The sequence below is a fragment of the Schistocerca nitens genome, chromosome 11 (assembly GCF_023898315.1).
Source record: "Schistocerca nitens isolate TAMUIC-IGC-003100 chromosome 11, iqSchNite1.1, whole genome shotgun sequence".
Classification (NCBI taxonomy): domain Eukaryota; kingdom Metazoa; phylum Arthropoda; class Insecta; order Orthoptera; family Acrididae; genus Schistocerca; species Schistocerca nitens.
This window is the reverse complement of record NC_064624.1, coordinates 37,259,493-37,285,513: the sequence shown is the minus strand read 5'-3', so window position 1 is coordinate 37,285,513 and position 26,021 is coordinate 37,259,493. Positions and strand designations below refer to the sequence as shown.

The following is a 26,021-nucleotide window of genomic DNA, read 5'->3' as shown; positions in this document are numbered from 1 at the left end:
ATTAATAACACGCAAAGAAGGTATGTTCCTTTGAACATTTTTATATTATCAAGATTTTTTTTTTCATCACTGTTGAATATCTAAAATATCTTCAGGGAAAAGTACACCTGATTTCTAGTTCAATGTCTCGATTCCTGCCCAACGCATTACCACTGAGTCACAGGGCAGGAATCTGCAAAGCAATGTTATATTGTCTAGCACAAACATTGCTTGGATTGTGCATGTCTCCATTTGAGTTTCCCCTACAATAAAAGAAGGAGTCATGGTGATATGAGTATGTCCTCTGTTATCATTTTCACAACGACCACTACTACCACCACCACCAAGCCATTTTCTGAATTTGTATCACCAATTTCCATCATTTAATCTTGATGAATATTAGTGTCATCCACAACTTCATAAATCATTTACCGAAATATACGTTGAGGTACAGTTCTCTTACTCTCAGAAGTCATGTATGATGATGATTGGTTTGTGGGTCACTCAACTGCACAGTCATCAGACCCAATTTTTAAGGTCTTTTTTTTTACACAGTCCAATGTAGCCACTGTCACGAATGATGATGATCAAATGATGAGGAAAATGCAAACACCCAGTCATTAGGCAGACAAGGTCCCCAACCCAGCCAGGAATCGAATCCAGGATCCCATGATCCAGAAGCAGCAATGTTAGCTACTAGATCACGAGCTGTGGACAGAACTCATGGAGAAAAGAAGTCCGATCTGACTGGTTTGAATGGTTAGGGAGACATGGGGCACACTGCACAATGTAAGAGACACTGACAGAGGTCACCATAACTATTACACTGTAATAACAATAAACACAAGCTGTTGATAAAAACCCCTGCTGAGTGGCAATCATAGAACGAGTGTGGTATCTGCTAGACGTCATAGCAACTTTATTAGGAATTTACTGAGGGCAAAATTGTCTGAAAAGCACCCTGTTTTCATAACAAGAAATCGATCCGAGGCGTTTTAACTGATTTTAATTAAACTGAGAGTGTTCTGGGTGCTGCAGTGTGGGCTCTATACTTTGCAAGATGCTGTAACATTGTAGGATGTATATTAACTGGTGTCCTCAACGAGCATGCTGAAAAATAATTTTTCACTTTCCGCCACCAGGTGAAAATATGGCGCTATAAGCAGTGAGAATGAGGTATCAGGTAGGAATAGAGAAGAACGATCAGACCAATGATAATGGTGGTTCTGGTACCTTTGTTAGCATATGATCAGAAGTTACATATTCAAAATGGTCCACTGCCTCTGCAACTTGATGTATGCATGACATGACATAGTTAATAGTTGTCTACATCATATACAGTGTAATCAGATTGACTGTCATCATATGATAGCTTACTGATCAGGGGTAACCGGATACATCCCCAATAAATCTTTCACATATCCCAACATCCACATGTCACATGAATTTATATCAGAGGATCTCGAAGGCCACATATCTTGAAACTGCCTAGATATGATGCAGATGATACTGAAGTTTACATGAAACCAATGGTTCACTCGACAATGACATACCATCAAAATAATGGTACATGTGTTTTCATGAAATGCTGGAATCACGTTGCATAAGAAGGTCCATATAAAATTCAGATGTCACTGTACTCCTAAGAGGTGCATGACTTGTCATTATCTTCTAGGAACACTGACTGAAAATGAAGGGGGCTTGTGAAATCACACCACACTATCACATAAGCTGGGAGCAGTGGATGTTCCTGCACAAGATTTAGGAGGAAAACCCCCATATGTGACAGTTCTGTGCATTCACAGCCCTATGCAGAGTAAAATATGCCTTGTCCATCCAAAGAATATTCCCCAGCCAAAAGTCGCTCATTTCCATGTGTGCCAAAAATAAAGGCAAAATGAAAGTGTTGTGGCCTATCTTGGGGCTGCTTTAGCAGCACATTCAGAGCCTTCTAGAGATACTAGTGTAAAATGTGCCACCAAATCTTTTTAACTGTTGACTGGGGGGGAGGCAATCAGAGGTAGCGTGTGTGTGGAGGGAGGGAGGGTGGGGGGGGAGGGTGGGTAGGGGAGGGTGGGTAGGGGGGAGGGAGGGAGGGGAGGAGGGAGCGAGGGAGGGAGGGAGGGAGGGAGGGAGGGAGGGAGGGAGGGAGGGAGGGAGGGAGGGAGGTAGAGAGAGAGAGAGAGACAGAGATCCTGTGAGAACACTAGCATTTACTGCAGAATTTGAGGCATCTGCTGCATGATTAGCTGTAGCTAAAAGCAACTTCAACAACCGCTATGGCAATCTGCTGCACCACCCAATTCACTTATTTCTTCAAATTCCTTCATTGTATTCTTCAACACATTTATTGACATGGGGCCTCTTCACAGCCATGTATTTCAATGATATTCCTGCAATGCAGTCCTGCTGTTCTGATAAAACAGCTGTACCACCTGTGCACTGCATTTCTTCTCAATAGGCACTTTATTTCATATGAAAGAGATACCTTCTTAACTGGGTGTATATACAAACAAGAAAAAATTTCCAGATTTCCCAGCTAGAAACGCGCTTGCTATGGTGAAAAACTTTTTATTGGGTGGAAGTACATTTTTCCATGTGAAAAGATGGTATCGTTTCCATAGGAGCTGTAAACCTGATCAATACATTGAATGGTTATGGAGTTATAAGCCTGTATAGAACTTTCTGGCAGTTTAGGAATCTCAACCTACCTGGAGATACGGGCTGGGGAGATACATGGGAGACAGAGAGAGGAAGGGAGGGTGGGAGAGTTAGAGATAAAACAGGAAAAGAACTAGTGCCTGAGGTGCACAGGATGGAAAGGGGATATGGGAGGGGAGGGGGGAAGGAGAGGGATGAGAGGACCCTTGTGCCTCCTCCCTGTGCTTCTGCTACTTGTAGCTTTAGCAGCTCCTGTTCGAAGTGCGCTCGGCTCTGCATGCACAGGACCAAGATTTCAGTACAATTCAAATGCATATTCACTGTTATGAGCATAAGCATCCAGCCATGAACACCTCCACTCCCATGGCCAGTGCTCCATCAACTATCATGCAGCACACTTTGCCCCGTGCACCTCACATCTCTGAGCCCATTATGTCATATGACGTTACTGCAATTAACATGTATGAAGTGTTGCATATGTTCGAATTGTTTAACATGCCTGTAGATACAAGAAACGTTTAAAAACTGGTCTACCTGTAAATCTCATTATGTTTTGTTACTATTGTATCAGTAGGAGGTTCTACTTTCTTTTTGAAACATATATGCACAACACTCTCTCAGCATTTGCATCTTGACAATGACTGATTAAGACATCGACTGTACATATTAAAAACAAAAAAGAAATCCCACTGCTAAGCATTCGATTTTCTGTATTCAGTTGATTAACTTTTTGTCCATGGTACACTGTAATGGGAGTGCTGATGATGAAGATATTGACGCAATTTGCTGTTGTTGCTATGGTATTCCAGAAAATGTAATGAGAACAGTGTCAGTAAATATGTGAAGAGCAAGTGACTCTGAGACAATTATCAGCCACACCACCTAAACGTCCGAAGCCCACAAGCATATATGTAAGATGACGATGATGACTGATGATCTATATCTACATGATAACTCGGCAATTCACGATTAAGGGCCTGGCAGATGGGCATCGAACCATAATTTTTAATTTACTTCTCTACCATTCCACTCTCATTGCGTGCAGGGTTACATATTTCCATGTGAGCTCTGATTTCTCGTACTTTACTATGATGATAATTTCTCCCTACATACACTCCTGGAAATTGAAATAAGAACACCGTGAATTCATTGTCCCAGGAAGGGGAAACTTTATTGACACATTCCTGGGGTCAGATACATCACATGATCACACTGACAGAACCACAGGTACATAGACACAGGCAACAGAGCATGCACAATGTCGGCACTAGTACAGTGTATATCCACCTTTCGCAGCAATGCAGGCTGCTATTCTCCCATGGAGACGATCGTAGAGATGCTGGATGTAGTCCTGTGGAACGGCTTGCCATGCCATTTCCACCTGGCGCCTCAGTTGGACCAGCGTTCGTGCTGGACGTGCAGACCGCGTGAGACGACGCTTCATCCAGTCCCAAACATGCTCAATGGGGGACAGATCCGGAGATCTTGCTGGCCAGGGTAGTTGACTTACACCTTCTAGAGCACGTTGGGTGGCACGGGATACATGCGGACGTGCATTGTCCTGTTGGAACAGCAAGTTCCCTTGCCGGTCTAGGAATGGTAGAACGATGGGTTCGATGACGGTTTGGATGTACCGTGCACTATTCAGTGTCCCCTCGACGATCACCAGTGGTGTACGGCCAGTGTAGGAGATCGCTCCCCACACCATGATGCCGGGTGTTGGCCCTGTGTGCCTCGGTCGTATGCAGTCCTGATTGTGGCGCTCACCTGCACGGCGCCAAACACGCATACGACCATCATTGGCACCAAGGCAGAAGCGACTCTCATCGCTGAAGACGACACGTCTCCATTCGTCCCTCCATTCACGCCTGTCGCGACACCACTGGAGGCGGGCTGCACGATGTTGGGGCATGAGCGGAAGACGGCCTAACGGTGTGCGGGACCGTAGCCCAGCTTCATGGAGACGGTTGCGAATGGTCCTCGCCGATACCCCAGGAGCAACAGTGTCCCTAATTTGCTGGGAAGTGGCGGTGCGGTCCCCTACGGCACTGCGTAGGTCTTCGCGTGCATCCGTGCGTCGCTGCGGTCCGGTCCCAGGTCGACGGGCACGTGCACCTTCCGCCGACCACTGGCGACAACATCGATGTACTGTGGAGACCTCACACCCCACGTGTTGAGCAATTCGGCGGTACGTCCACCCGGCCTCCCGCATGCCCACTATACGCCCTCGCTCAAAGTCCGTCAACTTCACATACGGTTCACGTCCACGCTGTCGCGGCATGCTACCAGTGTTAAAGACTGCGATGGAGCTCCGTATGCCACGGCAAACTGGCTGACACTGACGGCGGCGGTGCACAAATGCTGCGCAGCTAGCGCCATTCGACGGCCAACACCGCGGTTCCTGGTGTGTCCGCTGTGCCATGCGTGTGATCATTGCTTGTACAGCCCTCTCGCAGTGTCCGGAGCAAGTATGGTGGGTCTGACACACCGGTGTCAATGTGTTCTTTTTTCCATTTCCAGGAGTGTAGATGGGCGCCAACAAAATATTATCAAACTCTGACGACAAAATTCGTGTTTGAAATTTCACGAAAATCTCTGGCTCTAGCGAAAAACGGCTTTGTTCTAATTACCGCCATCCCAGTTCATGTATCGTATCCACAGCACTCTCTCCCTGATTTCGTGATAATACAAAAACAGCTGCTATCCTTTAAATTTCTTTGATGTCCCACACCACACTGGAATACTCCACAAGAGGACAGGCAAGCACAGTGTAAGCAGTTTCTTTAGTAGACTTGTTACATTTTCCAAGTGGTCTGCCAAAAAACCAATCTTTGGTTTGCTTCCTCCAGAGCAGTATCTATATGAATGTTATGATTTAATTTACTCATAAGTGTAATCCCTATGTATTTAGTTGAGTTCACAGCTTTTAGGTTTGTATGATTTATCGTGGTAACGAAATTTAGCACATTCATTTCAATACTCCTGTGGTTTACTTCATACTTTCCATTATTTACAGTCAAATGTCATTTTTCACATCTTAAAAACATCTTTATCACTTCACAATTCGTTTTGATCATCTGATGACTTTACAATAAGGTAAATGACAGCATGATCTGGAAACAATCAAAGAGAGCTTCTCAGATTCTCTCTTAAATCGTGTACATAGATCAGGTACAAGAGAGGGCCTATAACACTTACTTGGGAAACGTGAGATATTACTTCGATGACTTTCTGTCAGATATTACGAACTGTTACCTTCCTGGTACAAAATCACGAATAAGTGCAAACAACTAGGATGATACTCCAGGGGCACACAACGTAATCGGAAATCACTTGTGAGGAATAGAGTCAAAAGCTTTCTGTAAAACAAAAAATATGGAATCAATGTAATGTCATCTGCCCAAATTAGTCATTACTTTGCGAGAATAAAGAGCTTGATGTGTTTCACAAGAATTATGTTCTCCGAATATGTGTTGGTTATTTGTCCATAAATGATATCTTGAAGGTCATTCACAATGTTCAAACAGATTATATTTTCCAAAATCCTACTGCAAAGTGACGTTAGTGGTATGGGTGGGCATTTCATCGGAGTACTCCCATTTCCTTTCTTGGTTTCCGGTCTAATTTGTGCTACTTTCCTGTATCTGGGTACTGATCGTTCTGCAGTTGAAGAGTTGCTTATGACTGCCAAGTATGGAGCTATTGTATCAGCATATTCTGAAAGGAACCTGGGTGGTGTACAGTCTGCCCCAGAGGCAATGCCTTTCTTAACGTGGGTGATGTACAGTCTGACCCAGAGGCATTGCCTTTCTTAAGTGTTAAGCTACTCCAACACATTTAGGATACCCACTTCTAAGTTACTCATATAGGCAGTTATTCTTAATTAGAATTCTGGAATACTTTGCTTTTCCTGTGCAGGAATTGATAAAATCCGTCTTCAGTAACTCGCTTTAGTAGCACTGTCTTCAATAACTATACCATTGTTATCGCGCAGTGAAGGTATTAATGCATCTTGTCAATTGTATACTTTACATACAACCAGAATTTCTTTGGGTTTTCTGCCAGATTTCGACACAGAGTGTCGTTCTGGAAACTATTAAAAGCCTCTCTCATTGAAGTTTGCACTAAATTTCGAGCTTCTGTAAAACTTGGCCAATCCTGTGGATTTTGCATTCTCTTAAATTTGGCATGTGTATTTCATTGCTTCTGAAACACTGGTCTGACCTGTTGTGTGTCAGTACCACTTATTAATTTATTTGATATGTATCTCTCAGTTATTACTTATTTTACTTTAAACCACATCTGGGCTATGTTTAGAAAGACTTATCTGAAGGAGTGGAAACTCTCTCTCTTTGGGATGTGTAAAGTGAATTTTTATCTGCTTTTTCAAGGGCATGTATTATGCGTTTATTTTGGTGAGTTTTGATGTTACAGTATTCACTCTTGTGAACTTTTCATGGCTCAACAACATTGTGGTCACTAATCCCTGTACCTGTTACGCTCCCTGTTTGACCATGGTTATTAAAATGTTTTCTCAACCATTTACACTTTCAGTGCGTTTCTGAACTCACTGTGTAAAATAATTTTCAGACACACCATTCAGTTCGCTTTTCGACGACGTTTTATGCCTACCACTGACATTGTATTTTCGCAAATATATCGAGGGTAGACGAAAGTCCCCACCAACTCTAATTCTACAAGTGGCATACCTATTTCAAATGACAAGTTTTCTTTTAACTGTTCAGCATGTTTCATCCAAGTCAGAGCATTGGTGAAGGGAACTTATTAATTTATTCCAGTTCGTAGGTGTAAGCTCCACCCGTACTTATCATACTGTATAGGCTTTCACAGTCAGCATCCCCATTAGTTAAAACTTATGGCCTGAGAAGCCATGGTCAATCTGTAAAACTACTACTTCCTGACGTTTCGTTACTAACAGAGGGCAGCAGTGAGTCAATGACTGGCTGCCAGGCTATGGAGGTCCCAAAATTGCCTGTCCATGATTTATTTGGCTCTGAGCACTATGGGACTTAACATCTCAGGTCATCAGTCCGCTAGAACTTAGAACTACGTAAACCTAACTAACCTAAGGACATCGCACACATCCATGCCCAAGGCAGGATTCGAACCTGCGACCGTAGCGGTCGCGCGGTTCCAGACTGAAGCGCCTAGAACCGCTCGGCCACCGGCAGCCGTCCATGACTTATTTCCAGTATGATAATGAGTTTCACGAACAAACAGAAGGCGTGGCCATGGGCAGCCCTCTGAGTCCAGCTGTTGCTAATGTTTTCATTGAATTTTTTGAACAGTAAGCACTGCAGCCGGGCAGAAAAAGTCATTGAAAGTGGTGTCGGTACGTGGATGGGACTTTTGTGATATGGAATCACAGTAGAGAGGAACTGTACGGTTTCTTGGTGTATCTGAATAGTATTAATCCAAAGATACAATTTACTATGGAGAAACAGAGAAATGGCAACTAATTTTTTTGGACGTATCAGCAATTAAACAGGTAATGGGATTCTAGGGCATAAGGTGTATACAAAAGAAACACACATCGACTATTACCTCCATAAGCATTCGAACCATCATCCCAGGAAGAAGAGAGGTGTCATTAAAACATTGGTGGACAGAGCTAGTAAGTTTATTTTCAAGTTGATCTAAATCATTTACGAATGGCTGTTAAGAAAAATGGATACGCCGACAACGACATCGAGAGAGCACTTCATCCCAGAAGAAAAGTATGTGACAACATGCAGCAACAACTGTCAGCTGGAAAAGTTTTTCTTCCATTTATTCACAATATTACGGACTGTATTGGGAAAGTTTTGGCCAACCGAACACAAAAGGAACTGTAGACTGGGATATACCGACAAATCAGCTGTACCGAAACATGTTTTTAAGGAAGGCTGTCATGAAATAAAATTTAGTGAGACAAGCGTGTTAGCCAGAACATCGATTATTATGCACGTATGTATAGAAAAGCTATAGAAATTCTGGAACACCACAATGATTTCAACACAAAAGGAGACGGCTAAAAGTTAGACAGGATATTGTGGTCGACTTTGTTCCAATCATGTGACGATCGAGTACATTCGTTCAAGAATAATGATGTTAGTCAGAGATAGACTTATAGTCTGCCCCACGTGACATATGTTGGTGCCATTTATGCACACTATATAAACGGGAAATCCATGGCCTGGCAGCCATCGTTTACTCACCTCCGAAGATGTTGGCTGCAGTAGGCAACGAAACGTCAGGAAGAGGTAGTTTTACAGATAGACCATGACATCTCAGATCACAACTTTTAATTGATCGCTACCCTTACTACCTCACAGGAGCTATCTACTTAAATTTCACTACAAGGTAAACTACTTCGAACAGCAATGAACACTACACCACCAAATGTATTTCATCTATTCTTTGTGAATATGCTTAGGTCTCTTCAAAAATTTCAGCTGAACTTATTTAAATACCTATAACAATTTGACATTCAGTGCTTTCTGTTAGCGCTTTGAGCCCTCGTTCTTTTCTAATGCAACTATGACAATTTACAGCTACGATACTTACTGTGTTGTATCTACCCTCTTTCGGTGTTCTACTTGCAGCCTTTGAAACTGAAGCACTTTCTGCACTTACCTGAGACCCTCTAATTTTAAAAAAAGCCCAGTCCCCTCTACACATCCGCATACTCGTGGAACTGCTTCCTTTGTGTAGTTGACTCCTGAGCCATTTAGCTGAATCCATAAATCCACCACTTTATGACGCTAGTTGGGGAATCTGCAACCTACACAGCTGCAGAACTGTCTGGGACTCTGATTCAGACTTCACTCCACTCTATAAAAGAACCACCTTCAGTTCTGCCCATGATGCTTCAGATGGTGAGCTCTGCCTTCATCTCGCACACAAGACTGGCAGTCGTTACTAGCCAGTCACCTGAAACCTGATAGAACCTCTTCCAATCCAATGTGGCACATATTGTTAGCACCAACGTGAGCCACCACCTACTGCTGGCTATTCCATGTCTTTCATGGCATCCAGAAGCACCCATTTCTTATCTGTTAAGACTCCTCCCAGTATGTACATTGGATTCCTTCCCCTCCTATACAGTCGTTTCACTAAATGGTGCCATTACACACCTAACACCGGAGCTTCCAATCACCAGTAATACTACCCCCTGTCCTGTCTTGCACACTGAGAGGCTTTCTCTGGAACATGGCAAGCGACTTCATCTGGCTCATGGATTTCATCAGCCATAGACAGAAATCAAATTGTTCATCAGACGAACTGAGCAGGCTCTCCGATCAGCAACATGGATATTCTTTCCTTGCCACCCACACGCTGGAATGACTTCCCACTCGACCACAAGTGAGAGGTTCAAATGGCTCTGAGCACTATGGGACTTAACATCTATGGTCATCAGTCCCCTATAACTTAGAACTACTTAAAACTAACTAACCTAAGGACAGCACACAACACCCAGTCATCACGAGGCAGAGAAAATCCCTGACACCGCCGGGAATCGAATCCGGGAATCTGGGCGCGGGAAGCGAGAACGCTACCACACGACCACGAGCTGCGGACCAAGTGAGAGGTCAATCTCAGTATGGGCAGTACCCAAGGTGACCGCAGCAGTGGACCAATTGGTGGACAACACTACCTGGAGCTGTGAGCGAAGAATCACCAACTTCATTCACATCTGAACACAGCAATTACTATATCTGTCCATACCAGAGTTGGCATGGTAAATAAACAGACATATACGAAGTATAGGAGTTGAACGTAAGGAACACAGACAATATTTAAAATAAGTCACTTCTTATGAAAACATGTCAGCTCACAGTACTCTGATGTACTACTGCTGCTACTATGAGAGCTTCCACTGGATTGGGCGATCTAAGTGCTGCAAGTAACACAACACAAAGGAGTGATGCAATTCAGCCAGTGGTTCTATGGACCACACAGTTTATAAAGCTTATAAATGTGCCTGATAAATACACACACGTGCACAAAATACGGGATTTGAAGCTAAATAACAATAATAACAATAACAATAATAATACCATTACAACTATAATAGTAGTAGATGTCACGAAAATATACTTACAGCAATTGATAAATAATTCGCTCACTTGTGACAAACATCAAAGGATAAGGACGTCAAGTCATGCATCAAAAGTCCCCATTGTGAGCCAATTTAAGTATTAATGCTGACGAACAGAGAAAATGAGCAAATAAGCTTCTAACGAACACTATATGCTTTCCTTGCAGCAAAGGTGAAGTCGTTGCAGCAGCAGGCATCTGGTGTCAACATAATGCCATTCAATCAAACCTACTGTTTGAATACCAGTGGGTGTAAGCATATTACTCTCAGTGTAATATCGAATAGGGAGTTCTAGTAAGTGGAATTTCTTGAAAACCATCGATTTAGTGATGACAAAGTAATATTCGCTTTGCATCAATGACACTGACAATGCAATGTCTCAAAGCAGATGTCAGCCTTGTTCCACAGAAAAGTTTGTTCTCCCCTGATGTTACCAGGTGATCATACCATCTCTGTAGGGGATAGAGTTGGTACAGTTAAAATATTTAACAACAGAGGGAGCACAGATCTACAGGAGCTGATTTTTAACATTTTAATTAAATGCTGTACAGCATGAGCTAGAGTGTTGGCAAAGATGGCAGTCACATATTCTACAAGTAATTTACTGTCGATAGCTTGCCAAAATCTCCACTCATTGGAAACTACCATAGCTCGACTCCATGATGCATTCTGTGCATTGATGGAAGTGGAAATGTACGAATCATCATTACCAGATGTGGGCACTGAATTACGATCTAATTTAAGTTTGTTTATATACCCAGCTGTAAGCAAGAGTTTATAAAAACCCTCCATTTCAATGTAAATAAACAGTTACCACCATAACCAAGTGGACGAAAGAGTCTCACCACAAGGGTTTTTAAATGACTGGTCCTGCAGTGATGAAGGTAGAAACCTGAAGAACGAGACGAATGGACCATTACTTCCTGATATTAGAGGTGCTTTGGTTATTGGGGTTTCATGCTGCGGAAAATAATTACTTTTTACACTGTTGACATATCCTGTGGGAGTCCACTTAGAGCAGGTATATATTTTTCAAAAATTCTGTTTCAATCAAAATATCAACTACTGCAGGAGATTTTGCATGGAGTTAAGGTACTAACATACTAAACTGCCAGCAAAAGCAGTGATATTCCACCACCTGAAAACGTAAAACCAAACAGCATATTCATTTTTGGCAACAACTCTGTGGAAAATCAGGATATCCGCCGACATTTCTGCTTTGCTCGCCACATGGAAGTGAATATAATTTATTTGAGTGAGACATACTTAAGCATACCCAGCATGTTGTCAAAGAAGTGTAATGTTAAAAACTGAGGTGTGGAAGACAATTTGACAGAAGTTACTTTCGTGAAAGTTAGGTCAACTGCAACGAGACCAGTGTCCCTCAGCAACACTTAAGCCAGTAACTGACAGGCTGAAAGAGGTGTCATGGACTATGGATGAAACCAGAAACAGGAGGAGGAGGAGGAGGAGGAGGAGGAGTGCTGAGTTAAGAAAGAACATATGGGGTCATCAGGGCAAAACCGTATTTGTTAGGTAAGCACTCAATATGTTTAACCAAGAAGGCAATAAGAATTGGGAACAAGGAATTTGAAAGATTGCCTAGGCTGTTACAGTTAATAATTTTGAAAATGTCAACTGTTAAAAATATACCCTGAAACTATAGAAACATGTGGTCCAATATCACATATGACCAACGTATGTAAAACCCCAAAAGGATGATGGAAGTCTCATAGAGCGACAAATACAGGATTTTAACTGAACCAGCATTAGCAGCTCCACCTAGTGCAGGTAAAATAGTCAAAGTTCAGCCTGAAACACTAAACAGTCTACATCTAGAATATATAAATTATGGTAACTAAATGGAATCATAGATCGATTACAACTGTTTACAGCTTTAGCTGGTGAAGAGATCGCAGATCACATGAACAAAATATTATCGATCTTACCTGGGCTACGAAAATTAGGCATCGTCGAGTAAGTGTGAAGAGAGTTGTTCATGAGCTTTACAGACCTGCATGCAGAATAAATCTGATAATACGAGGAATGGATTATGCATGGCAGGCTGATCTCTTGGATATTCAAAACTACTTACAATCAAATAATGGTGTCAAGTACATTCTCGCAGTCACAGACACATTCCAATTTCGCTTGGGCCTTACTTTTGAATGTAAACACAGGGAAGGAGGTTTGAGAGGTTTCTGAACAGTTGTTGCAGACAGGACTGAATCGACTGTCCATCAACCTTGAAGACATATGATGGAAGTGAATTTTACGATAGACATTTCAAAGCAGAATTCGAAATAAGTGGGATAAGCCACTACTCAACATTCTCATATTTGGAAACAGTATTGCCAAATGGTTGAACTGGACCATCAAAAATGGAATGTGGAAGCAATTTAATCTTCAATGTATGTGCAAATGGCTGAACATACAGCCAAAAATCATTAACGAGTATAATCGCATTATTCACCACAGAATTAAGAGCAAACCTATTGAAGTCACAAAGGAATTACAAGAAAGCTTTGAACCCATTATGTTCCTCATAGAGCGGATCATATGATGTCAAAGGAACAGGGCATTGATGAAATGGCTTAGTTTCTCATCAAAGCTCAACAGCTGGGTGAACACCCACAATTTGCTATGTAATTCGAAAAGCAAAGCTGAAACCATGCAGTAGTGTGACATGAGTGCTACGAAACGTATCAACAAAGTTGGAGGTGGTATTCTCGAGAATCTGCCATCAGAAGTGTATATCTCTGGATACAATTTCTGTGGAGCTGGAACAAAACTAAAATAGCACCTAGCTTATGGTGATAAGGGCTTTAATGCATTGGACAATGTATACAAAGTGCACATCATTGCCTACACTACAGACAAAGATCACTGTATTGCAGAGCAAATATTCATTGATAAGGCTACACAGGTATGTCAAGGAACAGTAATTCATGCAGCACAAGCTATTTCTGAATATGTGGTTGATAAGGCAATGTTTGCTCGAACTTAAATTGGGTACTGGACTAGCCTTCAAGCATTACTTAATTCAGTTCACTGTATACTAAAGAAGAAGAAAAACCTATGGGATATTTAAAAAATTGGTGACAGCTGCAAAAGGTGCCTTTAGGCAGAAAGAAGGAAGGAAATGATGTGTTAAAACGCCCACGTTCCTACAAATATCAAAGACATCTGGTGGAATAATTCTGTTTCCGATACCTGCATTTGCTGGGCTGTCAGCTACTGGTTTCATTAGCTAGGAGAGCTGATATAATTCAAGCAGTACAGAACGCCCGAAAAAGCGAAAAGTAATTACAAGCAGCTGAAAGGCATAATATGACCATGGAGGCCATTGCTATAGGCGAAGGCCTATATTTACAATACAGGAAATGGCTTTGGTTGTACATAAAGGCCCACAGCAATGATACTGGAAAAAAGGATTAATAACACAGATCTGGTTAAACTCGTCAGCAAACTTAAAATCACGAGATTTTACAGCGTGTTTATAAAGGATACATTGCCTAAGACAATGTGGAAATCCAAGAAACATGGAACTGTCAATTTCGATGTTGTTTGGGGTATGGAGCTCTTGGTGATTTAAAGCCACCTGAAGAACTGTGTTGTCACTTCACCAATAGGAACCAGCTGATGTACAATGTTCGACGCTACCATGACTTCAGTTCATACCTCTGAGGATATTTCTGCATGATATTTTTCCTGAAAATTGCATAAAAACAAGCAGTACGCAAGTCTCCACGTCATTTGAATCTGCGATGTAATTATGTTCACTCTAATCCTAATTGGTTTAAATTGAAAGCAAACTAATTTCCTCCAATATATATGCAGGGGGTAGCGATGTACAGCATTGACTGGCTGGAAACATACGAAAGCATAGCTAACGTCACTGAATTAATAATAAATTGCATCTAGAGAATTGGGAAGTAGTGTCAATTGCAACACTGACAATTCATATGTATACTTGAAACGTTTTGTTAAGGGATTTGAGGTATGAGGTGAAGGCAAACGTTAATATCTTTAAATCAAAGATAGAAACAAAACACATTGCGGACTTCATTCACAAATATTTAATAGGATGATCACTAGGTTTCTCAGAGGGACAAGTGATGGTGCATAATACTGATAAAATTTTTGAGTTAGCAACTGATGAACCAACTGCCAGTCAGTACAATTCGTGGAGAGTGTAACAATGTAATGAATTTTGTACCTTGACGACAGATTAGTCCACATTATTTATGCATTTTTTCCTATAGTGAGTCTCGCTTATAAAAGTGAAGAAAATGACGTCTACAATGAATATGGGCTGCTACATGAAGCAAAGGTGGCGAAGGGCTCACAACCATCAGGAATGTGGCAGGTACTGTGAAGTTAAGCTGCAAAGCAGAAGCCATAAGTCAACTCCACGAGGTAACTGAGATGAATGGCATGACCCATACTAGAAGGCAAGGGAGTCATGGAATGAGAGGGAATAAGATGAGTGATCAGGCGTGAAAGAGAAACGGAATGCCTATCCACAGAGGAGGACATCATGCCAGTATGACTAGTTGTTCAGCATCTTCTGCACTGACTCTCAAACGGGCTCGCGTAAAAGCCACCAGTGGTAAAACATATTCCATGATGGTGGAGTGTGTTAAGACAGCAAATGATGAACAGAAGTGCAGAGGAATGAACTAAACACCCACAGTCTAGTTATGAATGGACATGGTATTTAAAAAAAATGGAGGAGGGTGGTCTGATCCGCTCCCCTGGAAGTACCACTTAGGAGATGTAGGACACTGAGGAACTGGGTACCATGTACAGCCAGGTAAGAATACATGGGAGGACCAAGTCAGTTTCCTATCAGATATTAGCTACAGGAATTTTCTAGTTTCAATGAGTGGAAGAACGAAAGGTGCAAGATGTAAAGATGGTGTAAGAAACTCATTACGCAGCCAAAAATTCATACAAAAGGTTTTGGCAGTGGAAAAGTCAAAGCCACTGTCCATGCTTCACGAGAAAAGAAGATAGGAACGACGCTGAAGACGCCACACAAGGAGACACGTTTGTGTGGAACTGTAACAGAGTGTAAAATCCTTGGCGAAAAGGGAGCTGAGACGCCTGTTGGGTGATTCCATAATATGGTTGCTTGAGATAGCAAAGACAATGATACCCAGGACGAGCATTCAGGCAACCCGTTTTCGTGGATAAATGTGCGTGACAAGTCAAACCATATAAACCTTGAGACAACTTTGTCTTTCAAAACTTCCTCTAGTAAATGGGGCAGACAGCTTCTAAAGTCCCAAATGTACGGACTACAGAGGATACCAGCCCTCTAGCAGATGTATCAGGACGATGGTTCAAAATGTGGAGAGCATATCTCTGCAAGCGAATCATATTGCTGCATGCCTCAGTCCACCAGGGACCAGGACACACTACAGTAAACTTGAAGTGCACGGTGGGGAACATTCTTCGGCGATAAGGATAACATTTGGAAGATACTTTATGTGGTCATCACAGCTGTGTAAAGGTCGTGGGGGAGGGGTATAGCCTACAGTCGGCCTTAGGATGTCAAAGTTAGCGTAAGGAGGGCTATGCGTGAAGTTTTCAGTGAATTCGAAAGTAAAATTCTATGTACCGATTTGACAGAAAACCCTAGGAAGTTCTGGTCTTACGTTAAATCAGTAAGTGTATCGAAAAAGCATATCCTGACACTCTGGGATGATGATGGCATTGAAACAGAGGATGACACACGTAAAGCTGAAATACTAAACACCTTTTTCCAAAGCTGTTTCACAGATGAAGACCACACTGCAGTTCCTTCTCTAAATCCTCGCACGAACGAAAGTATAGCTGACATCGAAATAAGTGTCCAAGGAATAGAAAAGCAACTGAAATCACTCAACAGAGGAGAGTCCACTGGACCTGACAGGATACCAATTCGATTCTACACAGAGTACATGAAAGAACTTGCCCCCTTCTAACAGCCCTGTACAGCGAGTCTCTAGAGGAACGGAAGGTTCCAAATGATTGGAAAAGAGTACAAGTAGCCCCAGTTTTCAAGAAGGGTCGTCGAGCAGAAGCGCTGAACTATAGGCCTATATCTCTGACATCGATCTCTTGTAGAATTTTAGAACATGTTTTTTGCTCGCGTATCATGTCATTTCTGGAAACCCAGAATCTACTCTGTAGGAATCAACATGGATTCCGGAAACAGCGATCGTGTGAGACCCAACTCGCTTTATTTGTTCATGAGACCCAGAAAATATTAGATATAGGCTCCCAGGTAGATGCCATTTTCCTTGACTTCCGGAAGGCGTTCGATACAGTTCTGCATTGTCGCCTGATAAAGTATGAGCCTACGGAATATCAGACCAGCTGTGTGGCTGGATTGAAGAGTTTTTAGCAAACAGAACACAGCATGTTGTTCTCTATGGAGAGACGTCTACAGACAAAGTAGCCTCTGGCGTGCCACAGGGGAGTGTTATGGGACTATTGCTTTTCGAAATATATATAAATGACCTAGTAGTGTCGGAAGTTCCATGCAGATGATGCTGTAGTATACAGAGAAGTTGCAGCATTAGAAATTTGCAGCGAAATGCAGGAAGATCTGCAGCAGATAGGCACATGGTGCAGGGAGTGGCAACTGACCCCTAACATAGACACACGTAATGTATTGCGAATACATAGAAAGAAGGATCCTTTATTGTATGATTATATGATGGCGGAACAAACACTGGTAGCAGTTACTTCTGTACAATGTCTGGGTGTATCTGTACAGAACGATTTGAAGTGGAATGATCATATAAAATTAATTGTTGGTAAGGCGGATGCCAGGGAGAGATTCATTGGGAGAGTCCTTAGAAAATGTAGTCCATCAACAAAGGAGGTGGCTTACAAAACACTCGTTCGACCTATACTCGAGTATTGCTCATCAGTGTGGGATCCGTACCAGGTCGGGTTGACAGAGGAGAGAGAGAACATCCAAAGAAGAGTGGCGGGTTTCATCACAGGGTTATTTGGTAAGCATGATAGCGTTATGGAGATGTTTAGCAAAATCAAGTGGCAGACTCTGCAAGAGAGGCGCTCTGCATCACGGTGTAGCTTGCTGTCCATGTTTCGAGATGGTGCGTTTCTGGATGAGGTATCGAATATATTATTGCTTCCCCCTACTTATACCTCCCGAGGAGATTACGAATGTAAAATTAGAGAGATTCGAGCGCGCACGGAGGCTTTCCAGCAGTCCTTCCTGCGAACCATACGCGACTGGAACAGGAAAGGGAGGTAATGACAGTGGCTCTGCCTGACCTGCCGGTGACTAGCGCTAAGTTGGTTGTACTTCGCAACATGAGCAGAGTGGTCTGGAGCGGATCAACTCGCCGCTGTGCTGGCCATGCGGTGGTGATTAATTGATGTCGGTGTACTTGTTCTGCCTGCCTGTCCGATGTGGAGGTCCGGTGGGGTCCTGTGATACTCTGGCCCGGAGACAACTAATTGCTAAATTTTGGAGTCGTCTGCCAGGTTAAGGTGTGAGCTCGGTTGGCTCGTCAGATTTTCCGCTGGAAGCTCCAGCTGCGGTTTCTGAACTTCATTCTGATGTGGGACGGCATTATTGGAAGTTTATGCTGTGTGTGTGTGTGTGGCACATTACGATATTCATTGGTACTAATTTAATTGCTCAACTGGAGTATCTTTTGTTTATACCGCTGAGTGGGTCGTTACCCACCCGGTCTGCTCAGCGTAACCTTTGGTGGTGCCTGTATGTTCCTTTTTGAAGGAATTCATGTAGGTGGTTCCTGTTACCTGCCCGGAGTTGCGTTCATGTATGGTATATTTGGCATTTGACAAGTTAGGTAAAGTCTGCCTAAGGAAGGCGGTTTTGGACAGTATACGCATAGTGAATTACTTCTGCTTATAATATGGTCTTCTGGGACCTGAACAACACGATCTCGTCAATTTGGTTTGTGTCACAGCATTTAGTGGTATGTTCCGTATATTTATCTTACTGTGTTATTATTAACTTGGTGGAATAGTCGCGTTTGGTGTTGGTAAGGCACTTCTAAGACTGTGGTTTCACTATTCATGTGCGCTTGGCTTTTATTGTTTTGTTTATTAAGATTTGTGTGTGTTGGCTTCTGGCACCTGTTAAGAGCGCCTGAGTTAACGGCGCTGTGGTTATGTGCTGTCGGGATGTTATATTGTTATTTCATTTTTGAATTTTATCTTGTGTTGATATTATCTGTCATGTGTTACAGAACATAACCAAGGTGCAGTTGTGGGAGGCATGTCGGGGAGCTCTCAGCATTTATTTCGGGGACTGTTTCTAGTGGGAAGGCTCTGAAGTGTGAGAGCTCGGTCGTCTGTGATTGTGTTGGGAGTTGCCCTTGCCCTTTCGTTGTATCAAATTATTATTTTGTTATTATATTTATTGGTCGTGTGTTGCGCTTCTATTATTTTATGGTGCCAAGTGCCATTATCTTTCTCAAAGTTCTTTCATATAAATGATTTTAAATCGTAATGCCAAGTTAACTTATTATTGGATCTTGGTTTGTGGTATAAAATCTTTTAAAGCACCATTGTAATTTGTTCTTGCAGAATAAATTTATCTTATTTTATGGTGCCAAGTTGCCATTATTATTAATGTTTTTTAGTTTATTGCTGCCCTTAATGTTTTCCGATTTTATGGTGCCAACTGTCATCATTCTTAAAGGTTTTTGTAAATGATCTTAAGTTGTATTGCCAAGTTAACTTATTATTGGATTTTGTCTCTTGGCTAAACTCTAAAAGCTGTTTGGGGATTATTGGGTGGAAATCCTTGGATAGTTGTCCTATAAGAACACACATTCCAAAGATGACAGGCGAGCTGGACAGTGCAGAACAAGAAGTCCAAATGGTAAGAAATGTGCATGAAATCTGAAAGGAACGTGCGTGCTCTAGTGGTAAGAGATGATTCAGAAGGTCAGCTAAGAGGGAACCTCTTGGACAGGTTCTCTAAGAGCCCCAAAGCAGATGGTGGGCAGTGAAGTTGCCAAGCAGCAAAAAGGAGTGAGGGAGCTGACCAATGAGCTAGAGTAAGTCCGACTTGGTAACAGCAAATGATGGAGAGGTGTAGATCTTGCAAAGAGAAAAGGTGAAATGAGGAAGGGCAATGCTGACTGCAACAGCTAGCAGTCGCATGTTAAATGAGATGGATGGCCAGCATGGCTCCCACATGAGGTGGAATGCTGTCCTTGGGGGGTAAAGGTCACAGAGGACCAGAAAGAAACATGAAAGGTCAAATGGGTTGTGAGGATAATTTTTTTTCTTGGAAGCAGAAAACAAGCGGACACTGCAATTCCAAGAGCAGCTGTAATCCCTCCTGGGATTTAATGCCATGAATTTTCCATTGGAGAAGTCATAATGGGGATTGGGCAAGAGGGAACAAATTAAGATTAGTCACCTTGGTGGCTGCTGAGTGCCAGCCTTCAAAAATCCACTGTTACAGGGGGAAGAGGCTGGAGAATCCTGTTCCATGAGGTCTACAAACATATTGGCTATCTACCTGGGTCAGTCTGAATTCCACGACAGAAAATCGGTAGGCAGTGGGCACCAGAAAAATGGAGGTCAGCCAGGTAAGGGTACATATGCCAACACCACTGAAGTGGATCTCCAAGTCAGCGAAGGAGAAGACCATTTGTTTTTGTTAGAGTTCTTAGAACTTTCTAGTTGACAGATGAAGAGTATGTTTTTAGCTGTAGAAAGTCTTTGCAGGGGTATTGCTTTTGTCCTTTCAGCCTGACAGTTGTGTAGCACGTGATTTCTCCACCAAATGTAAAGATCTGATTGCTTGTTGCGTAGCTGTAGTAGGAGACAGGGATACTATTGTGACCTGTGTGATTTCACTACTGCAACACTGACTTGAAGTTGGAAGTCTTGGTGGGCATATCCTCCGTTACGCACGGCATAGCAAAAATGGTACTGTAAATGCCAGACGGTAAAATGCACGGATTTTGACTAGCTAACAATTGCAAGTGACAGGGTGGGGTTTGATGTCCTTCAATCAGATCTCCTGGATGCTTACTCATTAAGACACTTGGGACATTCACGGGATTACAATTGATACAGCAGAGAGGAGGCGAACAGCTGCCCTCGTGAGCATCTCAGCCAAAAGTAACACACTTGGCCATGTTTTGACTAGATACAAGTTTTATTATAAAGTTGACACTTGTACGAACTCATCTGGTTTGGAATGTATGGTTGGACTGTGATTACTTGACAGCCTCCCTTAATCTTTGAGGCAAAAACTACTCGAGCAAATGGTAGAAAATGAGTGCATGTGGGTCCGCAGCTCATGGTCGTGCAGTAGCGTTCTCGCTTCCTGCGCCCTGGTTCCCGGGTTCGATTCCCGGCGGGGTCAGGGATTTTCTCTGCCTCGTGATGACTGGGTGTTGTGTGCTGCCCTTAGGTTAGTTAGGTTTAAGTAGTTCTAAGTTCTAGGGGACTGATGACCATAGATGTTAAGTCCCATAGTGCTCAGAGACATTTTAACCATTTTTTTTTTTTTGAGTGCATGTGGGCATTAAGTTTGCAACCATCTTTTCCATAAATGAGAAAAATTTCACAGAGTCTCCAACTGCAACACCTTCCAGAATAAGGCATGCATTAACTGTACCAAAGAAATGACCCTCTTCGGTGTGTGATACCATGAGGAACCAAGGTGCATTTGGGAGGGCCTTCAAATCTATAGCCTCATTCTGTTTATGTTTAGTAGACACACGTTAAGATGGTGATTGATACATTGCAAAAGAATCCCCCATGATTGCCAACATCTCCAATGGCATGCTCTTTCCAACTGGGAACCCCCTCAGAGGGGGCTTCACCCACCGTAAATGATTGTTCGCACCTCAGGTCACACCCCCCAAACTCCTGACAGAGGGACCAATTGGCATTTGGGAAGGTAACAGCTCAGGCACTCACCCTTCTGGGCCTGACCTGTATCAGAGGGTACATGAGAACCCTACCCACTGAATTGGAGCTGCCAATTATGCATTACTTTGTCACCTGTAATGTGTCTAACGAATGGGACAGCCTTCAGGAACACACCAGGACGAAGGAGAAACAAAGAAAATGAGGATTCACCAGTTAAGTCTTCACAGCCTTACTGAAAGTCGCACCAGCTACTTACGTTTCTTCATGATGGTGGCCTGTAAACCACTGCAAGCTTGTGCGTTACCTGAGCACCACTGCGGCACCCCATTGAGAGAGGTGTTCAACACTATATTCATTAATCTGAAAGGCTGGGAATCAGCTCCAATTTTTGGATATATAGCAATTCACCCTTTCTTCTAACTTGTTCTACTGCAGTATGATATTAGCTTGTGCCCATCAAGATGAATTTCAGTGATTTCATGTGGCATTCTGCATTAAACACAATACAGCTGCTGATATGCCACCTGAACTTTTATTTTCCTGTATGGATATCAGACATTTGCTCTATTTATCTAGGAATAGTCACATAATGGTTGTTGCAAAGAATAGTATTAATGAATCATTACAGTAGTGCATTTTATAACTGAAGTACTCTTACAATTAATAAACTAAAATTTATATTTCTGAAATAGTTCTGCAGTGAATTATGAAAACTTACCTTGCACTATCAGATGCATATCTCGTTGAGGTTTCCACCTGAAATATTTGAAGAAATGGCCAGTGATTTACAACTGATGAGACAGTAAATACATAGAATTCTATTAACGCCCACCAACATGTGATTGGTCCACAAAATGCTGTAAGTTAGGCTTGAAAATATCATTAAAGAGGACATGATAAACTCTTGCAGTTAATGAAACAGAATGTTAGTAAGAATTCATTCTCCATTTTCTCACTGTCTTCAGTACTGTAAATAACTACACAAGCCAGTAATTTGGTTGTAGCCATACTTTCTACTAGATACTTCACAAAGGAAAGTGACCAATAACATCTTTAATCTGTTATGCACTTACACTTTGTGTAAAATTTTCTTTCACTTTTTTCCGTTATGAAAACTGCCATGCAATGACAGATGAATCCATCATCGTAAGTGACACATTTGGACCTTTGTGCTCTGGGCAGCCCAGACAAACTTGCAGAGGTGAGGAGTGACTCCTAAACCCAACCTTAAGTTCACACCTGAACTACATACAGGCTTGGACCATTAAATATACAAACATTAATAAATATTGGCAAACTCAAAATAGTTTCACACATTGTAAATGGACAAGTTAAAATTGGCACTACAAAATATCACATTCACAGATGAAGAAATACCACAATCAGAGAACTGTAGATTCTTCACGGAGAACACAGGAAAGAAATTCGCGAAACTACTACAGAACTAGGCTCTGCATTCATAAATGGCAATTATGTTGCAAACGGTACCAAATTTTTTGGGAGGACAACGGTTCAATCCCACGCCCGACCATCCAGATTTAGGTTTTCCAGGCAAATGCTGGGATGGTTCCTTTGAAAGGGCATGGCCGACTTCCTTCCCCATCCTTTCCTAATCCGATTAGACCAATGACCTCGCTGTTTTGCCTCTTCCCCCAAACAATCCAAAATCCAAATTCTTCATTACCTCCAGAAGTCTCTCTCCCTGCAATAATTCAATATTTAGGTGAAAGGTACACAATAATTAATGCACATGCACCAATAGATCAGGATAACAATGCAGAAGGTAAAACAGTCCTCAGAACAATGTTGAGAAGCATCTGATGAAGTTCCAGAGAAAAACATACAGATTTTATTTAACTTTTATCCTCAGACTGGCACAGAATGGAGATTAGAACATTATCTGCCTAAACTGCTATTAAATGAATTTATTCACAACTGGAATTTTGACTGTTATGCCATTCTCAAGTGACAGCTTACTATGAACTAAGTCAGTGTTATTAAAGTCATGCTTAGTGCTTGGGGACTGGATATTAAGATGTGCAGTATGACATGACTTTGATAGAAATTAGTACATGAAGTACTACCAATTTCTAGGCATACAGATTACAAAGACTCCCATCTTGTAAAGAAAATTGAATTTGTAAACATGGTTAACACAAGGAAAGTATTACCTCAAAAGGAATTATAAAGGATTCAGACATCCCACTGAGCTACCACTTGAGAATTGTACAACTGCCAAATTAATTTTGAATAAGTACATTCCATATCAGTCCTGGTAGAAAATGTTTTCATTTATGAATGTCTGCCTGACTAGATGTAAGAAAAAAGGGAAACTGCAAAGAAAAAGACATTTAGCATACACCACTAAAAAGATACGAGGACAACAATAATATGATTTGAGAATATCAGACAGCTTGTGTGCCAGTAACAAAGCACAATTCCAAAAAGATGATGAATTCCAGAGTCAGACATAGATACCTGTTGAAATTGACCATTACCACTGAATAATAAAAGTAAGATTGCTGGCCTAGAATAACTGATAACCATGTTCACATAAGATTCAATGAAATTCCATGAAAAGTTCAAGGAGACAACAGCAGAATTCTAAAATACAAGATATATCAGAGATGGCTTAGGACAGGATGGTCCTGTGAAGGCCAAATTGATAGAGGACTAAAGGAGCAAAATACTATTGGAATACATCTGTAACATTTTAGAAGGCCTATGACTATAAAGCAAGACTGCTTTATTTAAAAATTCTTAAAGAATCTGAAATACAGAAGACAACACGGGTCTTCTTAAAAGAACTACAGCCTCATTTGAGATAAGAACAGACTATAGCCAAGGCAATGTACGAACTCCATTCTTCTTTCAGACTATACTAGAAAAGTGAATACTGAACAGATGGAGCAGTTGTCAGAATCTACTACCAGAAGCTGAATACTACTTGGTTAGAAAATTGATAATTTCAAAATTGTTTGTTCAAATTTTGTAGATAATTTAGCAATGCTGACAATGTAGAGAAACCACAGAACAGAGAGAAATAAAAACAGTAGGAAAAGCATGACTACTCGTCTCCTCTGATAAGCAGCAGTGAAGCAGTAATGGGTAACTACAGGACTGCAACATCCCTATCAAATACGAAGTGTGGGAGGGTCAGGGGAAGACAAATTTAAGGATCTATGAGAAGTCATGTAGCCAAATGGTGGGGAAACTGGAACCACAAGAGGAAGACTATAAAAGATGGACTCTGAATTTCAGATAACAGAAGATGTTTATAGTAAAAATTCATTCTCCAAAATTGCAGAACCTCCAACTTGCAAGGTAGTCATTTGGCCAAAATACACATCTGTATCACACAGAATACACATCTGTATCACAAATACTAATTTTAGAATCAACAAAAGATAGTGAAAATTACGAAAAAGAAAAGATATTAGGAAACAGAATACCACCACTAACATTTAAATTCAGAAACAATACAAAGTATAGATAAATATGTAGGAAAATAACTGGAGACAAAATTTGGCATACAAGGTTAATGAGTCTTAGCATACTGAAAAGAAAAACTGTGTAGCAGTACTAAAACCATTAAAAATCTCAATGCCTTACAAGAGTGCACAAAGACCTACAAGAAACTTGTATAAATTAGCAAGATATTTAAAACCAAACCAAATACAGAAACAGGATTGAGTTGGTAAATTCTCCACAGCATAACAGTTCCAAAAAGGCAAGATAGAAACTGAACGTCAGGTGCATGGAAAGAAAAATGTGTACAGAAGAAGTAATAGCATAAATAAATGTAAAACCTTAGCTGGCCTGTAATTGATCAGGAAAAATTTTTTTTTCCATGTTTGTAGTACCTTCTCAGTAATGCATAGCGATCGTATATGTACTGCAAACAAGTTGCAGCAAGCAGCTCAAAGAGTCTCTGCAAATATGCAGATAACAGTATTTGGAGTGTTTTGTTAGGCTACAGCAGTGATTAGAAATATTTTGCAGTGGTGTTGTTATGCTGTCAGTACTGCTTGCATGCAGTAACAAAAGAGCAATGCATTCAAGTGTCACTCCATCAAGAGCTGCACACTGCTGTGGTTACATATCTAGTGAACAAATAAGATCATACAACAACAATGTACATATGTATTCCTTTAGCTCGAAAGTTTGTAACTTGCCTTGATGGTATGGTATCCAGTAACTACTATGACTGAGGTATTCACTCAGTGATTGTTTTCTTGCAGAGAACTAGAAGTATAGCAAAACAGAACACTCGCTTGATGTGAGACAAGCTGTTTTACATGTCTTCAAGATTGGGAGTACTTCTAGGGACTATGGCATATCACAACCACAAACAAGTGAGCACAGTCAATAGCAAAAACATGGA

The 26,021-nt window shown here is 41.6% G+C and overlaps 1 protein-coding gene across 2 annotated transcripts in view; it reads right to left on the bottom strand.

The window, feature by feature from the left end:
- Positions 1 to 26,021, bottom strand: part of LOC126213261 (zinc finger protein 492-like) — a 103,144-nt gene that overhangs the window by 13,751 nt on the left and 63,372 nt on the right. For both annotated transcript variants that reach the window (XM_049940917.1, XM_049940918.1), the window contains exon 6: positions 22,356 to 22,393. In XM_049940917.1, coding sequence (XP_049796874.1) covers positions 22,356 to 22,393 — 38 coding nt within the window. The remainder of the gene's footprint in view (positions 1 to 22,355; positions 22,394 to 26,021) is intronic.